Source organism: Hypanus sabinus, chromosome 12 (genome assembly GCF_030144855.1).
Source record: "Hypanus sabinus isolate sHypSab1 chromosome 12, sHypSab1.hap1, whole genome shotgun sequence".
Lineage (NCBI taxonomy): Eukaryota > Metazoa > Chordata > Chondrichthyes > Myliobatiformes > Dasyatidae > Hypanus > Hypanus sabinus.
Genome location: NC_082717.1, coordinates 58,528,094 through 58,545,626, shown reverse-complemented (window position 1 = coordinate 58,545,626; position 17,533 = coordinate 58,528,094). Strand labels below are relative to the sequence as shown.

The following is a 17,533-nucleotide window of genomic DNA, read 5'->3' as shown; positions in this document are numbered from 1 at the left end:
TACTCGCATGACTTGTAAGGCAGCTGTATTGCCAGCCAGTATCTCCCCTAGGTGGAACATTGCTGTCTTTCCTCAGCTAGTGTGTTTACTCTTTATATAAGGTCAAAGAAGTTTGTGTTCCCCCCCCCCCCCAATTATACGTATCCACTAGACTGCCGTGGTTTCAAGCAGAGTTGAGTTAACTGGGTGATGACTCCTTCTACTTCAACCTCGACCATTGGGGGCTTTGCAAGCAGTCACTCTTTAGCTGACAGCTCTTTTTTTTACAAAAAACCAAGCTCACTGTGCTTTACACTGGGTTCCTGATAATGGGCTCCAGGCTCTCAGTGCCATCTCCATTCTGGGTGGTCTGCTGCCAGGAGCTGCCATGGGTCTGTGAGGACACCGCACTTTCTCAAGGAGGCTTTGAGGATATGCAACCCAGCTTCAGAAGGACAGGAGTAGGGGTCAGTCAGTCAGTGAGTCCCTTGTCCTGCTCTGCTATTAAATAAGATTGCGGCTGATCTAGTCTTGGCCTTGACCCTACTTTCCCACTCTCTCTCCGTACCTCTCTACCCTTGCAGTTTGAAATGTCTGTCGTTCTCCACCATGAATGTATTTGATGTTATTTTTTGTGATCCAAATTCTAGCATCAGCAGTCTTGTGTCACCTAAGTACAGAGTGTCTCTTTTGGGAACCTGGTGTCTGCTAAGTGGCCTACACAGGAATTGATTGAGTGTAACTTGGGCTTTAGTGCTGGATATATTGGTCTAGTGGATGCCTATCTTTGTTTGATTAACTAGTTAGGTGGTATTTTCCCAACACTTTCAGATGTCTGCTGCAGATGTTCAGAAGCATGTAGAAGGCAAGGTATCATGACAGCTTGGTAAACCATGCTGGATTTAAGATAGTTAAACTTTTTTTCCCCTCAGATGTCCAAAGGTTCTGCTGGCTCACTGAAGGCAATGGTGACCTCCATCATTAATGTTTGCCTTCTCTGAGGCTGACAACCAAGATATGAGAAGCAATTCACATTTTTCAGAATATCATCAGTGACTTTCCGTGTCAGAGAAGGGTGTTGTACAACAGGAACAAGTTGGTAGAGGCCCTTGTATGTGTATTTTAAATGTAAAGCACAATTTTGTATACTAGAGTAAATTAATCACTGATGATTTGGAGGTTAGCCTCCAATCATGCATATTGTGCTGCTTGATGACTGAAGGTGAGCTGATGTTGGTGCTGGAGTTGATGTGACACAAGCTGAACAGGTTTTCATCATCATTTTGATTGCCTTTACTCTGGGGGAAGCTTGCTGCAGGTGAGATGCAGCGTCACACTGAGAACGACTGAGAAACATGTCCGTGCATGCTTGTTTGGTATTATTCTGCTCTGATATTGAGTCTGTTGTAAACCCACTAAAACCACAGAGTGGATGGCATAATAAAGCAGGCATAAGATGGAGGTGAATTTCTGACTGGAATTTTGGAAGGATCTTCCATAATCCTTCTTGACTGAATACACCATAAAAGGAACTATATGGCGGTTAATTTATCCTGCCCTGTTTCCCTTGCAGTTGTTGCATGTTGAAAAGTATGTCCATTGCACCTCCAGATGAAAGGATTCTGGATTATTTCATTATCCAAGTGAAAAACTGCAAGGAGATCCATGCCACCTGTGTCAAACATCTACCAATGACAAGTTGACTGTTAACTTTCTCAACCACTCTGTTATCTGAAAACAACACCAGCAACAGAGAAACTGCAGATACTCAAACCTGTACCAAAAGCAGATATGCTGGAGGCAGATTCGGCTGCTCATGTGGAATCTGTGGAAAAAGAAGCCAGTCAACATTTCAGGTCAGCAACTTTTCCTCAGAACTTTTCTAAAAGATCCCAGCATCTGAAGTTTTATTGTTTTCCATTTCTGTTGAATTCACTATGGCTTCTTTTCCAGATATCCCCATCTCAAAAAAAAAATTCTGATGGGAATGCCATCCTCTGCTTCACTCTGTGCTTACTGTTACTGTTTCCCTTCTTCTCTTTGACAAGGTTCTGACCAAAACTTGCTTCTGTAGCCATATTTCTTTCCTCAGCAAACGTCTCCGGCTCCAGCTCATCCCACACAGATTTCAACTCGATTCAACCCTTCATGAAGGCCCAGTTCTAAGGATGTTTTCCGGACCTGAAATGTGACAGGTTTCTCTTTCCATGGCTCCTACCTGTTTGGCTGAGTTCTCCCAGAATTTCTGTTTTTGATCCAGTGAGAGAAATGGGCTCTCAATGTTGATGGTCTAAAGTACCCTACAATCACAGATCTAATAAACTAGCGGGTACACCCCAACCAATGACACCTTCACAGCATACAATATGTCTGGACTGGCCTGAACTTCACTATTATTAGCACCTGTAAAGAGACTGCCGGCTTCAATACCAAAAAAAAATGCAGCCCCACTGATTTGATCACAATGCCAAGGAGATGCAAGAGCATGTTAACCACAAATATGGGTCATTTTTGATGGAAGATCCTCCATGCCTTGAGGAAAAATAAACAGCTTTGCTGAAGACTGAGGTCCATGTAAAATCTGGCAGCTAAAGAAAAGATGGTGGAAGTAAAGAAGTAGTCCAACGACCGACTATTAACCATGACATGTACACGGGTTTCAATACTTCTAGAACCATGTAAGGTCGAAACATCTGAGGGCCCACCTGCTGAGAGCCAAGAATGGATACAGGCTAGAATCATAGAACTGTACAGCAGAGAAATTAGCCGTCACAGTTCATGATGCCTAACAATGTTAATTCCATTGGTTTGCATTAGGCTTTTATTCCTCCTACCCTCCCTGTCCAAGAATTTGTCCAAATGCTGTTTAAATGTTGTAGTAAGCCTCCACCGCTTCCTCTGGCAGTCTGTTGCAGATACCTGTTATTGTCTGCGTGAAACCTTTACCCCTTCGGAGTACAGAGAGGAGGTCTTGACCGAATGAAAAGAACACTTTGAACCCATGATTCTCTCCTTGATACAAATACCCTGACTCTCAGGCGCCTTATCTCAGAAAGGATGTATTGCCATTGGAGGGAGTCCAGAGGAGGTTCGTAAGGATGGTTCTAGGAATGAAGGGGTTAACATATGAGGAGCATTTGGCAGCCTTGGCCCTGTACTCACTGGAATTTAGAAGAATGCATGGAGATCTTACTAAAACCTACTGAATATTGAACGGACAAGGTGGATGTGGAGAGGATGTTTCCTGTGTGGGGTATCCAGAACTAGAGGGCACAGCCTCAAAATTGAAGGGTGACCTTTTAGAACAGAGGTAAGGAGGTCTTTGGTCACAAATCCATAACTGAATCTCCTATGATTTTGATGAGAATGATGTACTAGATGCTATGAAAGACATCAGAATTCCGACCACCTATGGGGAAGTTTATCACCAATCTCCTCCAAGCAGCCAAGAACTACTCCCCCAAGATATTGTAGCTGCTACAATCTGGATCAACAAACAATCTGCTGGAGGAACTCATGAGGTCAAGTAGGTAGTTAGGTAGGTAGGTAGGTGTGTGTGTCTGTGTGTTGGGTGGGGAGGTTGTGGAGGAACTGTCAACATTGACAATTCTTTCCTCTAGCAGGTTGCTTGTTGCTCCCCATTTTACTTTGTGGATTCTGCATTCCAACCACAATGTTGACAAAGTCCATTAATAGTTCCTGACCATTACCCACTCTTCCACAAAATGGACGATAAGTTTAAAAAAAAACAATTGGATTAATTAATCTAAAATATAATGGTGTCTTCAAACATCAAGAATTAAAAGATAGCCAAAGATATAACCTCCAGTCTTCAAGGTGCCGTTTTGTGAATGAACCAGATTGCTTAGAGTTTGAGACCAATGGTTGACGTAAGGGAAAGGAGTATAAAGAAGAATCTGCATTTGTTCTTTTGAAAAGTAGATAAAATGTCCGAGACTAAGCCAACAAGAACAATCAACTTGAACTTGACGATGCGGGACTGACAAGATTCCAGGAAATGCCCGAGGGAGCAAATCAGTTGTGGGTGTCTTTTGAGGTGTAACCCTGCAAAGACGCGCCAAAGCCACACTAAAGCGTTCCAGACTCCAGTCGTTGCCGTGTGAGTGCGTGTGCATTGGGCAGGGAGTATTGTTTCACAAGTAGCCGGCCTTTCCAGTTGTAACCACGGAGCAGCTCCGGGGGCTTTATGTGTGTGTGCGCGCACTCTTTCTGAGCACCAGCGTGTTAACTGCTGTTGAATAACGCTGACCTTTATTAAAGGCTCAGATCCTGAGACTTTTTTTGTCCTAGACATGTGGTGACCTTTCAAACCAGACTAGGGTGAAGGGAGGGTGTCGTTTGGACTTTGAACGGGCCCGTTCCCGCTGCGACCCACTGTCTGCCTCAGATACTTTTATTGTGACACGGAGGAACGTTCTGTATGCAAAGCAGACAGAGCTGCCAGTTTGAACCTTTGCAAATCAATTTGTCTACGGAAAGCAAGTCCACTGGAGTGAAAGATGGTACAGCTGTAGTCGAGGTTAGCTCGCTGCGGGGCAAGGTGGAGCCAAAGCTTCTAAAGATCCCTCTTTTTGCAGCCAAGCATGTGAACGTTTGGCTGTGATTGTGTGCACCCTTTGCCCTTCATTTAACTTGGCAGGGTCGCTTGCATGCTATCTGCTTATCTTGATCTTTTATTTTCTAATGTATGTCGGAACTTCTCATGGACTCCCTCGTAAATTTGTGTTTAATCTGTTTTGAATGAAGAGTTAGCAATTAACACTGCAACTCTTCAGACAGGGAGTTATTGTTAATGATAGATTCAGACGACGATGACGCCAGAAGTGAAAGATATTACGTAAAGCGATTTCGTGGGGTTTATTACGATTTGTTTTCGATCTTCTTAATCTGACCTGTACAAAAAGCGAGCTACGCACATCGCACATCGCTGGCTTCAGGCAAAATAGCCAAGCTCACGAAATGTACACATTTTTGGACAGTAGCCCAACGTACCAGTGGAACTTGTTTTGATTAGAATCAGTTGTAGACCTTTCATGTCAGGCAATAGGGAAGGGTGGGGTTAGGGGCCAGGTGGAGATGCAGAGAGCAGATTTTCTGCAGAGGTCAGATCTACTTGTATAAATCATGCACTCAAATTTTAAAATCCTGTAATTAGAATTGTCAGCCAAATGAAAGGCGGTAGACTTTACATTTACTTGTTTTAATCTGGCCCACTGTATTTTTATTTAACCATTTAGTAGCCGATTCAGTGTACAACATTTTGCTGCAATTGGCTGCTTGTTAACGTAAATTAACGTTCTTTCAAGTATTTCAAGACTTGTCCTGCAAAATGTAATTTAGTATCTTTGACTCCCCTGGCGACTGCCGATGGGGAGGATTTTTTTTGAGAGTTGAGATCTGATCTGTAGTGCCCGTGGCTGCTGCTGTTAGCACAGACAGTTCCTCCAGAGAGCAAGTTTTGTTAGTCGAGGCTAAGCGGCCCGGAGGAGTTGGGTGCAGAGGCCAACCCCCGTCATCTCTGAGGCATCCCAGATAGAAGAGGCAATGTTCCTGGACAGCCTTGAACACTTCTGTATATAGTGAGAGGAGGGTCTGACACGGGCACACGGAACTACAAATATATTGACAGATTTCACTGTGGATTTGCCTCACTTTACTTTTCCATTTAGGGTGATCGAGACTGGGTCCCTGCTGGTTGATGCAGAGCTAACTCATCACACTGATGGAGCTGGAGGAACACTCCGAGGCACCCTTGTCCCAGGAGTAGAGAGAGAGGAAGGATCAGTGATTGCTATCATTTCTCACTATTGTATTAATAGTAACTGGAAAGAGTGTGTAAGGATACTGGATGAGTGTAGGATCAAGCCCCTGCCCCTATATTATAACCAATTTAACTCAAATGAAAAGCAGCTTTCAGTTAAGGTGTTAGTGGCAGAGAGGGGAGTACTGCCGAACTGGTGAAAGGAACATTTGACAGAGGCTTGGAGAAATTTTGGAGCGGAGGGAGAAGGATCAAATAAAGGAAGACAAGATGAAACAGTCTACTCTGATTGACTTAGGTAGGCTAGAAACAGAATGATTAATAGTACTGTAATATAATCATTCTAATCACCGGGAATTAACACGCAGCGGATCAAGTTATATTTTAAAAATAAATTTTAATCGAGATTTAGTGGACAGTATCAGAAATGTTTACGGCATGCAGCCTTAATTCCCCCCCCCCCAAAATAAAAGCTCCTTTAGTTAAAATTGCTCGTTAATTAGTTAAACAGCAGGCAGGTTCCAAGTGGATGCACGGGTGCACAGATACGCGTTTATTTTAAACAAAAGCGGATTTGCCCCTCCCACTATTTTCTACACACTCTGTCCTTGGGACTATCTCATTTACATCAGCCTATAATAGGAAACTAAAGCACGGACAAACAGAAATTTTAGCCATTTTTTCTCCTCCCAGTTTTTAATATTTTGCCTGTAGTGGTAACTCAACATTGAGGTTACCTTATTTTTCCTCTAACGTGATTGTTTGCTCTTAGGAACTGTTAGAGTTCAGCGCAAGCTGTCAAATCCTGGATGTTTGGCCCACTTCTCCAGCAGAACGACAAGCGTGAGCTGAGAGACAGCAGTTCTGAAAGCATTTTCACCACACTGGTCTTCAAAGGTTAAAAAGCATTTTGTCTGCTGGCCTGTGGGAGGCACAGCAAACAATGTCAGCTACAAAATAGAATAGTCCATTAGTTGTGGCTTACAAAAACTTGCCACTTATATTTTAATGGAGAATAATAAAAGAGACAGCAGAAGGGTGGGGCTCAGTTTCTGGTTTCTTGTTGGGAGAAAGAAATAAAGCAGCTAATTGAAATTCTTGAGAACCATGTTACAGGCAGATGGCACAATCATCTACATGTATGTCCTTGAGAAACAGTGCTTTCAATTGTAGAAACTAATTAAACGGTAATCAGAAAGGAAATGCAGTTGACATATGGGGCCTTTCCTGAATCGCTAAACTTTACATAACAAGTCTTTCTTTTCCTCCTTTTCCTTCCTCCTTCCCACTCCATTCTCTGATCATGAACTGGTCCCTTTCTCTGCCAGTCTTAAAGCCAATTAAGGAAAAATGTAGAGGATGTAAATGTTGCATGAAGCCTGCAAAAGTAACAGAGTTTCCAGTGAGACTAAAATTAGATATTTTATTAAAATGCATCTAAAATGATGAGGTGAAAAGAGCAGTGATCCACACTACCTTCAGCTGACTGCCGAGCTTTCATCCAGCTCTTCCATCAGTGTCTGAACAGGCTGTTCCCATCACTCCAGATTATAATGAATTGGATTGTATTAAGTGAGTGAAGATGGTGATGGTTATTATGCAGGGTGAGTGTGGTGTTAGGTTGAACGCATAAATACTTTATCCTTCCCTGCTCTTCAAATCTTGACCTTTCTGTGTATTGTGTTCAATGTTTGAAGTGCTCAGAATTCCATAAAGTTTTTCTTTTCATTGTTTTTCTTACCATCACATCTCCCAAGGGCATCAACTCTGGACTATGGTTACATGCTTTTGAATGTTTGTTGATAACATCCAACTCTTTTTCCTATAACTTCAGCTCCATTCTGATTGGCCTTCGTGAAGATGTGGGATAAGGAACCTGCATTCTCTTGCCCCCGTCCCCCCCCCCCCCCCCCCGAGCCCCATTTACTCTGTTTGGCATTCAACTCCACTTCAACTCATCTATATCATGTCCATCACCAGGGTCACTTTATCATTTTCACCTCCGTACTTTATTCCCACCATGACATTTTGTTGTCTTTTGCGCCTTGATTGTCGCCTGTCCTATTGGATGTGGTCTCTCGTTGATTCTGTTGTGTATTTTTGGATTTACTGTGTATGCCTGCACGGAAACAAATCTCAGGGTTGTATGTGGTAATGTATATGTACTCTGATAATAAATTTACTTTGAACTTGAACTTTAAACTTGTGATGGAGATACAGGGTCAAGAAATATGGGAATAGGCCCTTTTTTCTCACTGAGTCTGCGCTGCACTTACACGAATATTTTGTGCTCTTATGTTCCCATCAACTCTCTCAGATCTGATAAGTATGTACCTTCTCTGTTCCCAGTCTTCTCTAACTTGATTCTACACTTTAGGTCATCAGTCCCTATTCTGTATTTCTTCCCTCCTCATTTTCAAAACATTGTCGGAACTCCCCTCCTCTTTAACCTCCTTTTCCTTATTTCCTGACTCTACCCTGCTTTGCTGAGCATCTTTATTTTTCTCTTTGGAGGGGCTTTGCTCTACTGAAAATGCCACACAGATGTGAGTTGTTATTGCGCTGGAGCTTTGTGCTCACTGACATCCTGTCTAGTATAGTCATTCACATTTATCCTAAACAGTGAGAAATGGCAGACCTCGCAAGTGTGCGAGGCATCACTGAGTGATCATGGAAAACTCAGGCACTGCCCATTTTCCCCAGCCTCTAATGGCATTGACAAAGTCAGGCAGTGTTAACAGCACAGAGCCAAATCTCATTGACCAGCAGCAAGATCATTGAGCAAACTGGCTGAAACTAAGCTCAGTAGAACTGAACCCTGCTCCTAGTTTCCATGCTCGGCTCTGGTCATTGGATACGAAACTTTCCGTTGTGTTAATAGAGTGTCTTACTGAAATAATTTTTTATGCTATACTGTCATTAGATGCAAAAAATACATTGACTGTGGTCCCAACGCCATTTTGTGTGGATATTTGGTCTGTTGGTCCTCCAGAAACCTGCTTCAAGGTCCGGGGTGCACATTACACTTCTGCAAGTAAGGTCAATAGTTAAAGTAGGGTACAGTATGGTTTGAGAAAAGGATTGCACAACTACATGGAAAGCTGAAAGTGCTATAGTCTGAGAGAACTTTAAAAATAGTATCCAAAAGCTAATGAAAGATGGAACAATGACATTTGAAAACTATTGCAAGGGAAATAGAGCAGGGTGCAATTTCCCACCTCTCCCAAAATACTGAAAGATAGAAGGAATGAAAGTTGTATTTGGTTTCCAGCACTATACTAGTGCAGATGTTGGGATCTGAAGCAAAATGTAAGCTAATGGAGGAACTTGGCAGGTTAGGCTGCAACTGTGGTAGTGTGGGGGGAGGGCTGGGGAGGTGGGATGGGATTGTCAATGCATCATGACAATCAACATGCATCATTGATTATCCCTTTGCCTCTGCAGATGCTGCCTGATACATTGAGTTCTTTCAGCAGCTTGTCTGTTGTTGTTATACAACTTCTTCTGAGAGTCAGTCCCTAAAGACTTTCTTCCATTATGGTTCTGTGGTTTTTGAGGGAGCTTTAGAAGAAAATATTTGCTGGGGGTGGTGCAGGAGATGCCTGACAGTGTGGGCAGGCGAACACTTTCTGAGATGGTGCATTCCCTCTGATGTTCAGAATGGGTTTCTGTGTGGTCCTAATCGGATTTGAAATAATAAGTACTATCTTGATTGCTGCTTCTCCATTTAGAGTAGTCATGTGCTGCTTAGTGGGGGAGAATATTACATTTCCTCAAGGAGACTGAAGACATCCTTGAACCCTTACAGTGCCCTTTGAAAGTGCTTGTTGCAGGAGTCTGGCGCTGACAGAGTGAAATCAGGGCTTTGATGTTGGTATTGGTGGAGGTGGTGGGACTACTGAAACTAGTTTATTTATCTGCCAGTGGATTTGGAGGATTTTACAGATACAATGTTAGTTCTTGCCTTCAGCAGCCTATACCTCAGATGTGTACAGGAAGGCCAAAATCTTCCCAGCAGACCACAAGTTCAGTTCTAGGTTTTAGGTTTTCATCTTCAGCCATATTAATTTAGATGTTCAATGTGTGTACTTCCATTCTAGAGGTGCCTGCTTGTAAAACAGGTGAGACATTTAATATGGGAAATAGTTCACACTTTACAGGGGCTTATTTGTGGATCTTTACTGTCGGAATGGCAGTAGGTTTGTGGAGGATCTTTGTTTAGCGAAGATTTAATGTAGGCCCATTCTTATGTTCTGTGAATTTGCTAGTGAGCATATGGAGATGTTACCTGTGTACTTCTGCTCAATAATAGAAGTTTGAGTAACACTGGTTCTCAAATGAAAGTATTAAACAATTTCTCATTAGTACCAATCCAATGAGACCATAAGATACACGTGAGATCAACCCATGAAGACCGCTCTTCCACTTGATCAAAGCTGATTTATTTTCTCTCTCGACCTCATTATCCTACCTTTTCCCCATAACCTTTGACGCTCTCTCTAGTCAAGAGCCTATCAACCTCTGTTTTAAATATACCCAATGATTTGGCCTCACAGTTGTTTGAGGCAATGAATTCCACATATTCACCCACTGCCTAGAGAAATTCTTTTCATCTCTGTTCTAAAGTATGTTCTTCTCTTCTGAGGCTGTACCCTCTAGTCCTAGATTCTCCCACTATTGAAAACATCTCTATACCCACTCTATCTAAGCCTTTTCAATATTCAGTAGGTTTCAATGAAATCCTCTCTCTTTCTTCTAAACTACAGTGAGTAAAGGCCCAGAGATGTGATGTCTGTTATTGAAGAGAAAGGTTAAGAAGAAAGTTGTGATGATGTTCTGAAATTAAGTCTGTAGTGGACATGTTGTTTGCAATTATGCCAGCAATAATGTGAGAATATGAATTAAGAGCAGGGATGGACCATATGAACTCTTGATTTGTGTCTACTATTCAATAAACTGATTTGATTGTAACTTCACCTCCTTATTCCCACCAATTTTTGGTAACCTTTCATCCCTTTGCCTACCAATAATCTATTTACCTCTCTTAAAATAAAACATTCAAGATTGCTTCCACCTCTCATGATCCCCTTATGCAAAAAAAAAGTGCACGTGGTGAGGTCAGGTTGTCATGTTAGGAAAGATTGGGGAGTCAGTCTGACATGTAGAAGAGTGAGAAGAGATTTTCTTGAAATATGTAATGCTGTGAGGGTTTCAACAGAGAGAATATATAGAGAATGAATATTCCCTGTCTTAAAAGGGCATTTTCTTATTTTTAAATGGTGATTGTGGTTTTGGATTCTATCAAGGATACAAAGGCTTTAACATCAGATGAACTGAGGCAGATGTGGAGAGAGACGGTATCACTGACATGGAAATAGGCACTCTCAGTAATAGTGTAATTGGGAGGCCTAAAGATCATCTCGGGTAAATATAACCGAATCAGAATCGGGTTTAAAATCACCGGCATATATCATAACTTAGCAGCAGCAGTACAATGCAATACATGATAATATAGAGAAAAATAAGGAAATCAGTTAGTTATATATATGTGTATCAACTAATTAAATTAAAAATACTGCAAAAACAAATAATATTAAAAAATTAGGTGGTGTTCATGGGTTTAATATCTGTATAGGAATCGGATGGTAGAGGGAAAAAAGCTGTTCCTGAATCACCTTCAGGCTTCTGAACCTCCTTCCTGAAGATAACAGTGAGAGGAAGGTATGCCCTGGGTGCTGGGGGTTCTTAATAATGGACGCTGCCTTTCTGAGTCACTGCTCCTTGAAGATGTCTTGAATACCATGGAGGCTAATACTCATGATGGAACTAATTTTACAACTTTCTGTAACTCAGGAGTTATTTACTGTTTGGATTAAGTGTAGATTGTTGCCAGGTAGGGAAGTGGGATAGCTGAGTAGGAATCAATTTTTTTTTCTTCTGTTGTATCAAGCTTTTAAGTTTATAGTATTCTTTTTTCTCATTTTTTGCACTCATTCATTATGGGTTTTTGTAATATTTTTTGTAGATTTGATTTGTAATATTTAACTGTGATATTAACTTAAAAAGACAGTGGAAGTCAGTTACTGGATTAAAAAAAAAAGACAGCTAAGTGGGAAGATGTGCATGTGTAGAAGCTCTTACTGTTGTACTAAGAAGAGTGTATAGCCTGACTGAGATACCATTTAAAAGTAAAGTCATGTAGTAAGGTGTGAGATGGCCAGAGCTGATCATGTGAATCCACTCACACAACATATGTTCATTTTGAGTTCTCATTCTTTGAAACTCAGTTTCTAGCTAATTATTGGGAGTTAAGAAGATCATAATGTTATCAACCACTAACTGTTCATTGGTATTTAAGTGCAAACTACAATCTTTTGATTTATTTAGGTTTGGGTGCAAAGAAATAAAACCATCTCCAATTATTGTTTCATTTGTTGAAACTGTCTTTGCTTATTGAAGTGACAGAGTTAGATAGGGTGGCATACTAATCATCAAATCTTAAAATATAAACTGTCTTCATTCATTACAACTGATTTTGTGCAGTAAAGTTAGCTGTGAACATTGCAGGTCAGAAATTGGCTATAGCAATGGGTTAGACTGGCAAAACTCCTGAAAATCTTTTCTCTAATCTGAATGTTGAGTGGAGCTGCATTTTTGTGTACCTGCCGGCACCTTCCAAGAGTTTTCTGAACAGGATGCCCCAACATTTGCAGAAATTCCACTGTAGAAAGATGCAAGAGTAATAGGGTTACAGTAGTGGAAGATTTTAACTTTCTTAATATTGACTGGGATTGCCTTGGTGCAAAGGGCATTGACGGGGTGGAATTTGTTAAGTACATCCAAAAGAGTTTTTGGAGATGATATCTAGATAACTAGATGAGACTGGGCAGGTAGTACAAGTGCCAATTGGTGAACACTTTGGGAACAGTGATCATAACTCTGAATAGTAAACACAAAGTACACTACAGATGCTGTGGTCAAATCAACACGTACAAACAAGCTGGAGGAACTCAGCAGGTCGGGCAGCATCTGTTGAAGTGTGTAGTCAACGTTTTGGGCCGAGACCCTTCGTAAGGACTCACGAAGGGTCTTCGCCCGAAACGTTGACTGCTCATTTCAACGGATGCTGCCCGACCTGCTGAGTTCATCCGGCTTGTTTGTACGCCATGATTCTGAAGTTTCAAGGTAGTTACGGAAAGGGTTAAGCCTGGTCCTCAAGTTAAGGTCCTAATTTGGGAGAAGTTTAAGTATAAGAAAGGATTAGGTGAAAAAAGATTAGGAGCAGATGCATATAGGTAAAATGACAGTTGACAAGTGGGAGTCTTAAAAGAGAGTTTGCAGGAATTCAAGGCCAGCGTGTTTTGGTAAAATGAAGGGCAGAGATGGTATGATCAGGAAACCTCAGATGACAAAGGATATTGAAGGTTTGGAAGCGTACAGTAATTGTAGATAACTGGAATTGAGGGAGTCTCTTGAAGAATATAGAGTGTGTAGGTGAGAACTTAAGAAAGAAATTAGAAAGACAGATAGGCTATGAAGTATAATTGGAAGTAAAATTAATGATAATCAGAAAACAATATATTATTATACCAAGGGTACTCAGAGAAATAGTAGGTCCATTTAGGAACAAAGAAGGTAATGTGTGTGGTGCCACAAGATGTGGGGAAGATCCAGAATAAATACAATGATTCTGTATTCACCTGGGAGAAGGACATGGAAGTTAGTTCACGAAAGTGTATATTGATAGTCCGGTATATTGATATAATATGCCTAAGGACTGATAAATCCCAAAATGCTATGGAAGCAAGGAAGGTAAATATCTGGGACCCTGAGGGAGATTATTTCATCTTCTGGTAAGGTACCAGAAGATTAGAGGAGAGCTAAATTAGTTCCAGTTCCAGGCTAGTGAACATTATGGTTGTAGTAGAGAAACTATTGGAGAAATTTCTAAGGGACAAGATTTGTGAATATTTGGAAAGGCAGTGGTTGATAAGGGAAAGCTGGCAATGTTTTGTGCAAGGGAAATCCTAATTTAACTGAGTTTTTGAGGAGGTATCTAAGACTGATGACATGGCTGTAAATGTTATCTATATGGACTTGAACAGGGCATTTGACAAGTTCTGTGTGGTATGCTGATCCAGAAAGTTATGACACATGGAATTCAATGCAAGCTGGCTAATTGGATCTGAAATCTGCGCGGGGATAGGGGAAGGAGGGTGGTGGGAAAAGATGTTTTTTTGATTGGAAGCTGTGTGCAAAGTGGCTGAAAGGGACAAGGTGGGCTGAAGGGCCAGTTTTGTGCTGTACATCTGTTTGGCTGTGATATCAAAAGGTCATCGGCTCCGGCTGGTTGTATTCCTGAAGTGTCTGACTCTGACCTTACAACTCACTAATGGTCACAGACAGCTCCACCTGGCAGCACACTTGCTTTCCAAACTAATTAGTTCTTCATCAACTGACTGGGTAATTCCTAGCTTCTAAGTATCCTTTGTCCAAGTCCAGCATGTTTTTGTAACTTTTAACGAACAGTGCCCAATTATTTTTTTACTGAGGTGCGATTTTGAATGCCCCACTGATTTTTTTTGCCTTGATAGCCTCCAGATCAATTTTTAACTCTTGTTAAACTGCAGGGAAATCCTGGAGGTTTGGCTAACCAAGCTGCATTGTCCCTATGAATGATGAACATCCAGTTTGCAAACATTCATTTTATTTGACTGTTCCTGAAATCTCTGGATTTCAAATTTCTTCTTCGATTTGTATTTGTCTATTAATTCACCAAATCTTATCCTTATAGGTGAGGTATTACGGCTATTATCTGTCTCAATTACAGCCACAGTGAAACTCAGCTGGACAGGTGGAAGGACAGGTCCACTGGAGTAAAAACAGACAGAGGCTGCCTCACCCGCTCAGCAAGGTGAGACTGGAGCACCATCAACAAAGTTCCAACCGATGGAATCTACATGGACATTCTCCCTTTTGAAGGGAAACGAAGTAATGTAATTTTTTTCTAAAGCTAGTGCTTGAAAAGTATGAGATTCATAACTTAAAACATTTAAATATTTGATATAAAGACGCTCTCTGGTAAGGCACTTTTTCCGTAGAATTTCTCTGTGCAATGCACTGTTTTTTTTCTATAGAATTTTCATATGTAACATTTAAAGCTGTGCAATGCAGTAAGACATTTCCACTAGTCAGTAGTTAGAATCCCATTAAATTATTCCCTAAGGAAATCCTGTTTAATAACCTATAGGATCCTGTGGGAATTTTGGAGGTTTTTTATTGCCTTATAGGATTTAATAGGATTCTGTAGGATTTTCAGATTCTTATGGAGATTTGAGTAAGGGACTGCACTGGAATGGCTAGAAGGAAATGAAAGCAGGAACATACGATAATGCCTGATGTCTGAGAGCAATTTTGATTGAACTTGCGTGTCAGATCAATGAAAATAAATAAAGACATTCCATATAAACAGGATAATACATTTATGTAGGGTGAAAGGCTAAATTACAATCAGTGTCAAAAATATATGCATTTAAAAAACAAACACAAATTCCCCACCCATAACCTTAAAGGGGCATGGCTAATCTGCAGGAGGAAGGGAGGTGAGAATTGGTAGTAACTGCTTAGAGCAGCTTGGTTTTTATGGGTAAACTCATTAATCAAATTGTTGTTGAAATGATTGCCATGCACTCACACCTGTCACTCTTTTTGAGCACTGCCAAGCAAATTTGGTTTCTTTTTTTTTACCTTTCAGGTATTTTTGGCTTGCAAGTTGGAAATTCCTGACAACTCATTTTCTATTCTTCTTAATTGGCCTCTTTAGGATTGTAGTTGGGTCACAGTGCCCTTCCTGCTGGCCAGAAATCAAACTTTTCCAGTGTTCTTGATAATGAGACAGATTATTTCTTTTCTTTAAACAAAGTTAATGAATGCTATGCCACTGAGACTGTCTCATCATCAACCCATTACATAGGACTATGGTTATTTGAATGCCTATTTATTCTTCTGCAGCTACTTCTATTGATTTTTTGACTGCAAATTATTTAAGTATTTGGTCCTGATGGCATCACGAAGAGCAGTGTTGGAGTATTTACTGATTTTGACTGTGTGTTGGAGCCCAATTAACACCAGTTGATAGCACCATTAGTGAGGACTACTTTGACATTAACCTGCCTGTGCTATACTTAATCCCAACAGACCGTTAGGATTGGTAACTCCTCCATACTATTCTCCAATGGTATCAGAATGCACTACCTAAACAAAACAAAAATACAAATCTCAAAAATTAATGTGATTTTTTTTAAGAAAAGGGGTCTTGGTAGTAAGATTCCAATCATTTCATTACTGGCAAATGAAAATCCTATGCATAATTCAAGGGAATATTTGTGAATCATCTTTTTGCTGCCCCTACATTCAGCCTAGTTTGTACCTCTGGGTTCTGCCTTGCACTGTGCAAAGTGAATGAATGGGCAGGTGGCCTATTGCCAAGACCCCATTAATTTCATTCTGTAAGCAGCCAGCAAGAAGGTTCTTCTTGCGCCCAGAGGGACTATTCTGCTAATGTTCTCTCCCTCAAGGGCATGCACCTTTCCTTCACTGCTTACTACTTGTCATGTGAAGATTCCCAGGAATTAGTCCAGGAATTAGGATACCATCTCAGATGCCAATCCATATTTATTAAACAGAGTTTGCCTGGTGCAATTTTTCTCCTTTGCAGAGAGGTAAATGCAGTTGAGTCCTGCACTGTGCTGTGGATTAGAATCAAGTTCCGCTGTGACAGGTCTAACTGCACTATTACTGATGGTTACAATCAGAACTGATGTTTGGGAACAAATTCCGTTTATCAGGAATACACTGGTCTCAAAGTTGCATCTGTATGGGATCTTCTGTATGTACAGATTTTTACATTTTGTAGATGACACCAGAATTGGCAGCTCATTAACTGAGAATGACATATTCTGTTACTATAACAGAATGAAAAGGACACTACTTACAGCATGCTCTGGTATTGCTATGATTGTAAGTACAGTCAAAATTTATTAGAATTCCTTGTTTTATGTCCTAAATGTAAAAATAAAACACATTTCTCTCCATTTTAAAGGGTCATAGAAATAAACTTGTAAAGTCAGTTTTTTTAAAAAAAGACAATTCTTTAATCTTTCTGAACAATCATTTGAGCTTGTTATGAGAATACTAAGCACCTTGTCAACCTTTTACAATGCTGTAACCAGACATTGTACTGACAGTGTATATATGCTGCTATGAAATGTATTCTATTTCAGCAAGTCACCCTGGATTCAGAAACATGTATTTTGTATTCCTTTCAATAAATTTTTTTTGTTGTATTATTATTAATGTGTTTAGTGATTATTTGAAATTTGATTTGGTTTTAGTATCTCGAATGAGAAAGTTAAAATAGGAAGTGTTAAGGGCATATATCACTTAAGACAATAACTAGTTCCTAAGATGATTATGTAGTTGGTGTAGTATTATATTCTATATTCCACAGGAGGACCAGCTTCATATTTTGGACTATATTAATTTGGTATGTCATCATCTTAAGTTCCCTTTATAATGAGTTCTGTGAAATTAAATAGATTTAATATTTTTTACTGGGTTTCAGCACCTAAGTTACAGAGAAAGGTTGAACAAGTTAGGTCTTTATTCTTTGGAGCGTAGAAGGTTGAGGGGGTACTTGATAGAGGTATTTAAAATTATGAGGGGGATAGATAGAGTGGACATGGATAGGCTTTCTCCATTGAGAGTAGGCGA

General features: G+C 40.5%; 1 protein-coding gene across 1 annotated transcript in view; it reads left to right on the top strand.

The window, feature by feature from the left end:
- bcl11aa (BCL11 transcription factor A a) overlaps positions 1-17,047 on the top strand; it is a 182,320-nt gene extending 165,273 nt beyond the window's left edge. Inside the window, exon 4 of the mRNA XM_059985995.1 lies at positions 14,592-17,047. Coding sequence (XP_059841978.1) covers positions 14,592-14,600 — 9 coding nt within the window. The 3' untranslated portion in view covers positions 14,601-17,047. The remainder of the gene's footprint in view (positions 1-14,591) is intronic.
- The last annotated feature ends 486 nt before the right edge of the window (positions 17,048-17,533 follow it).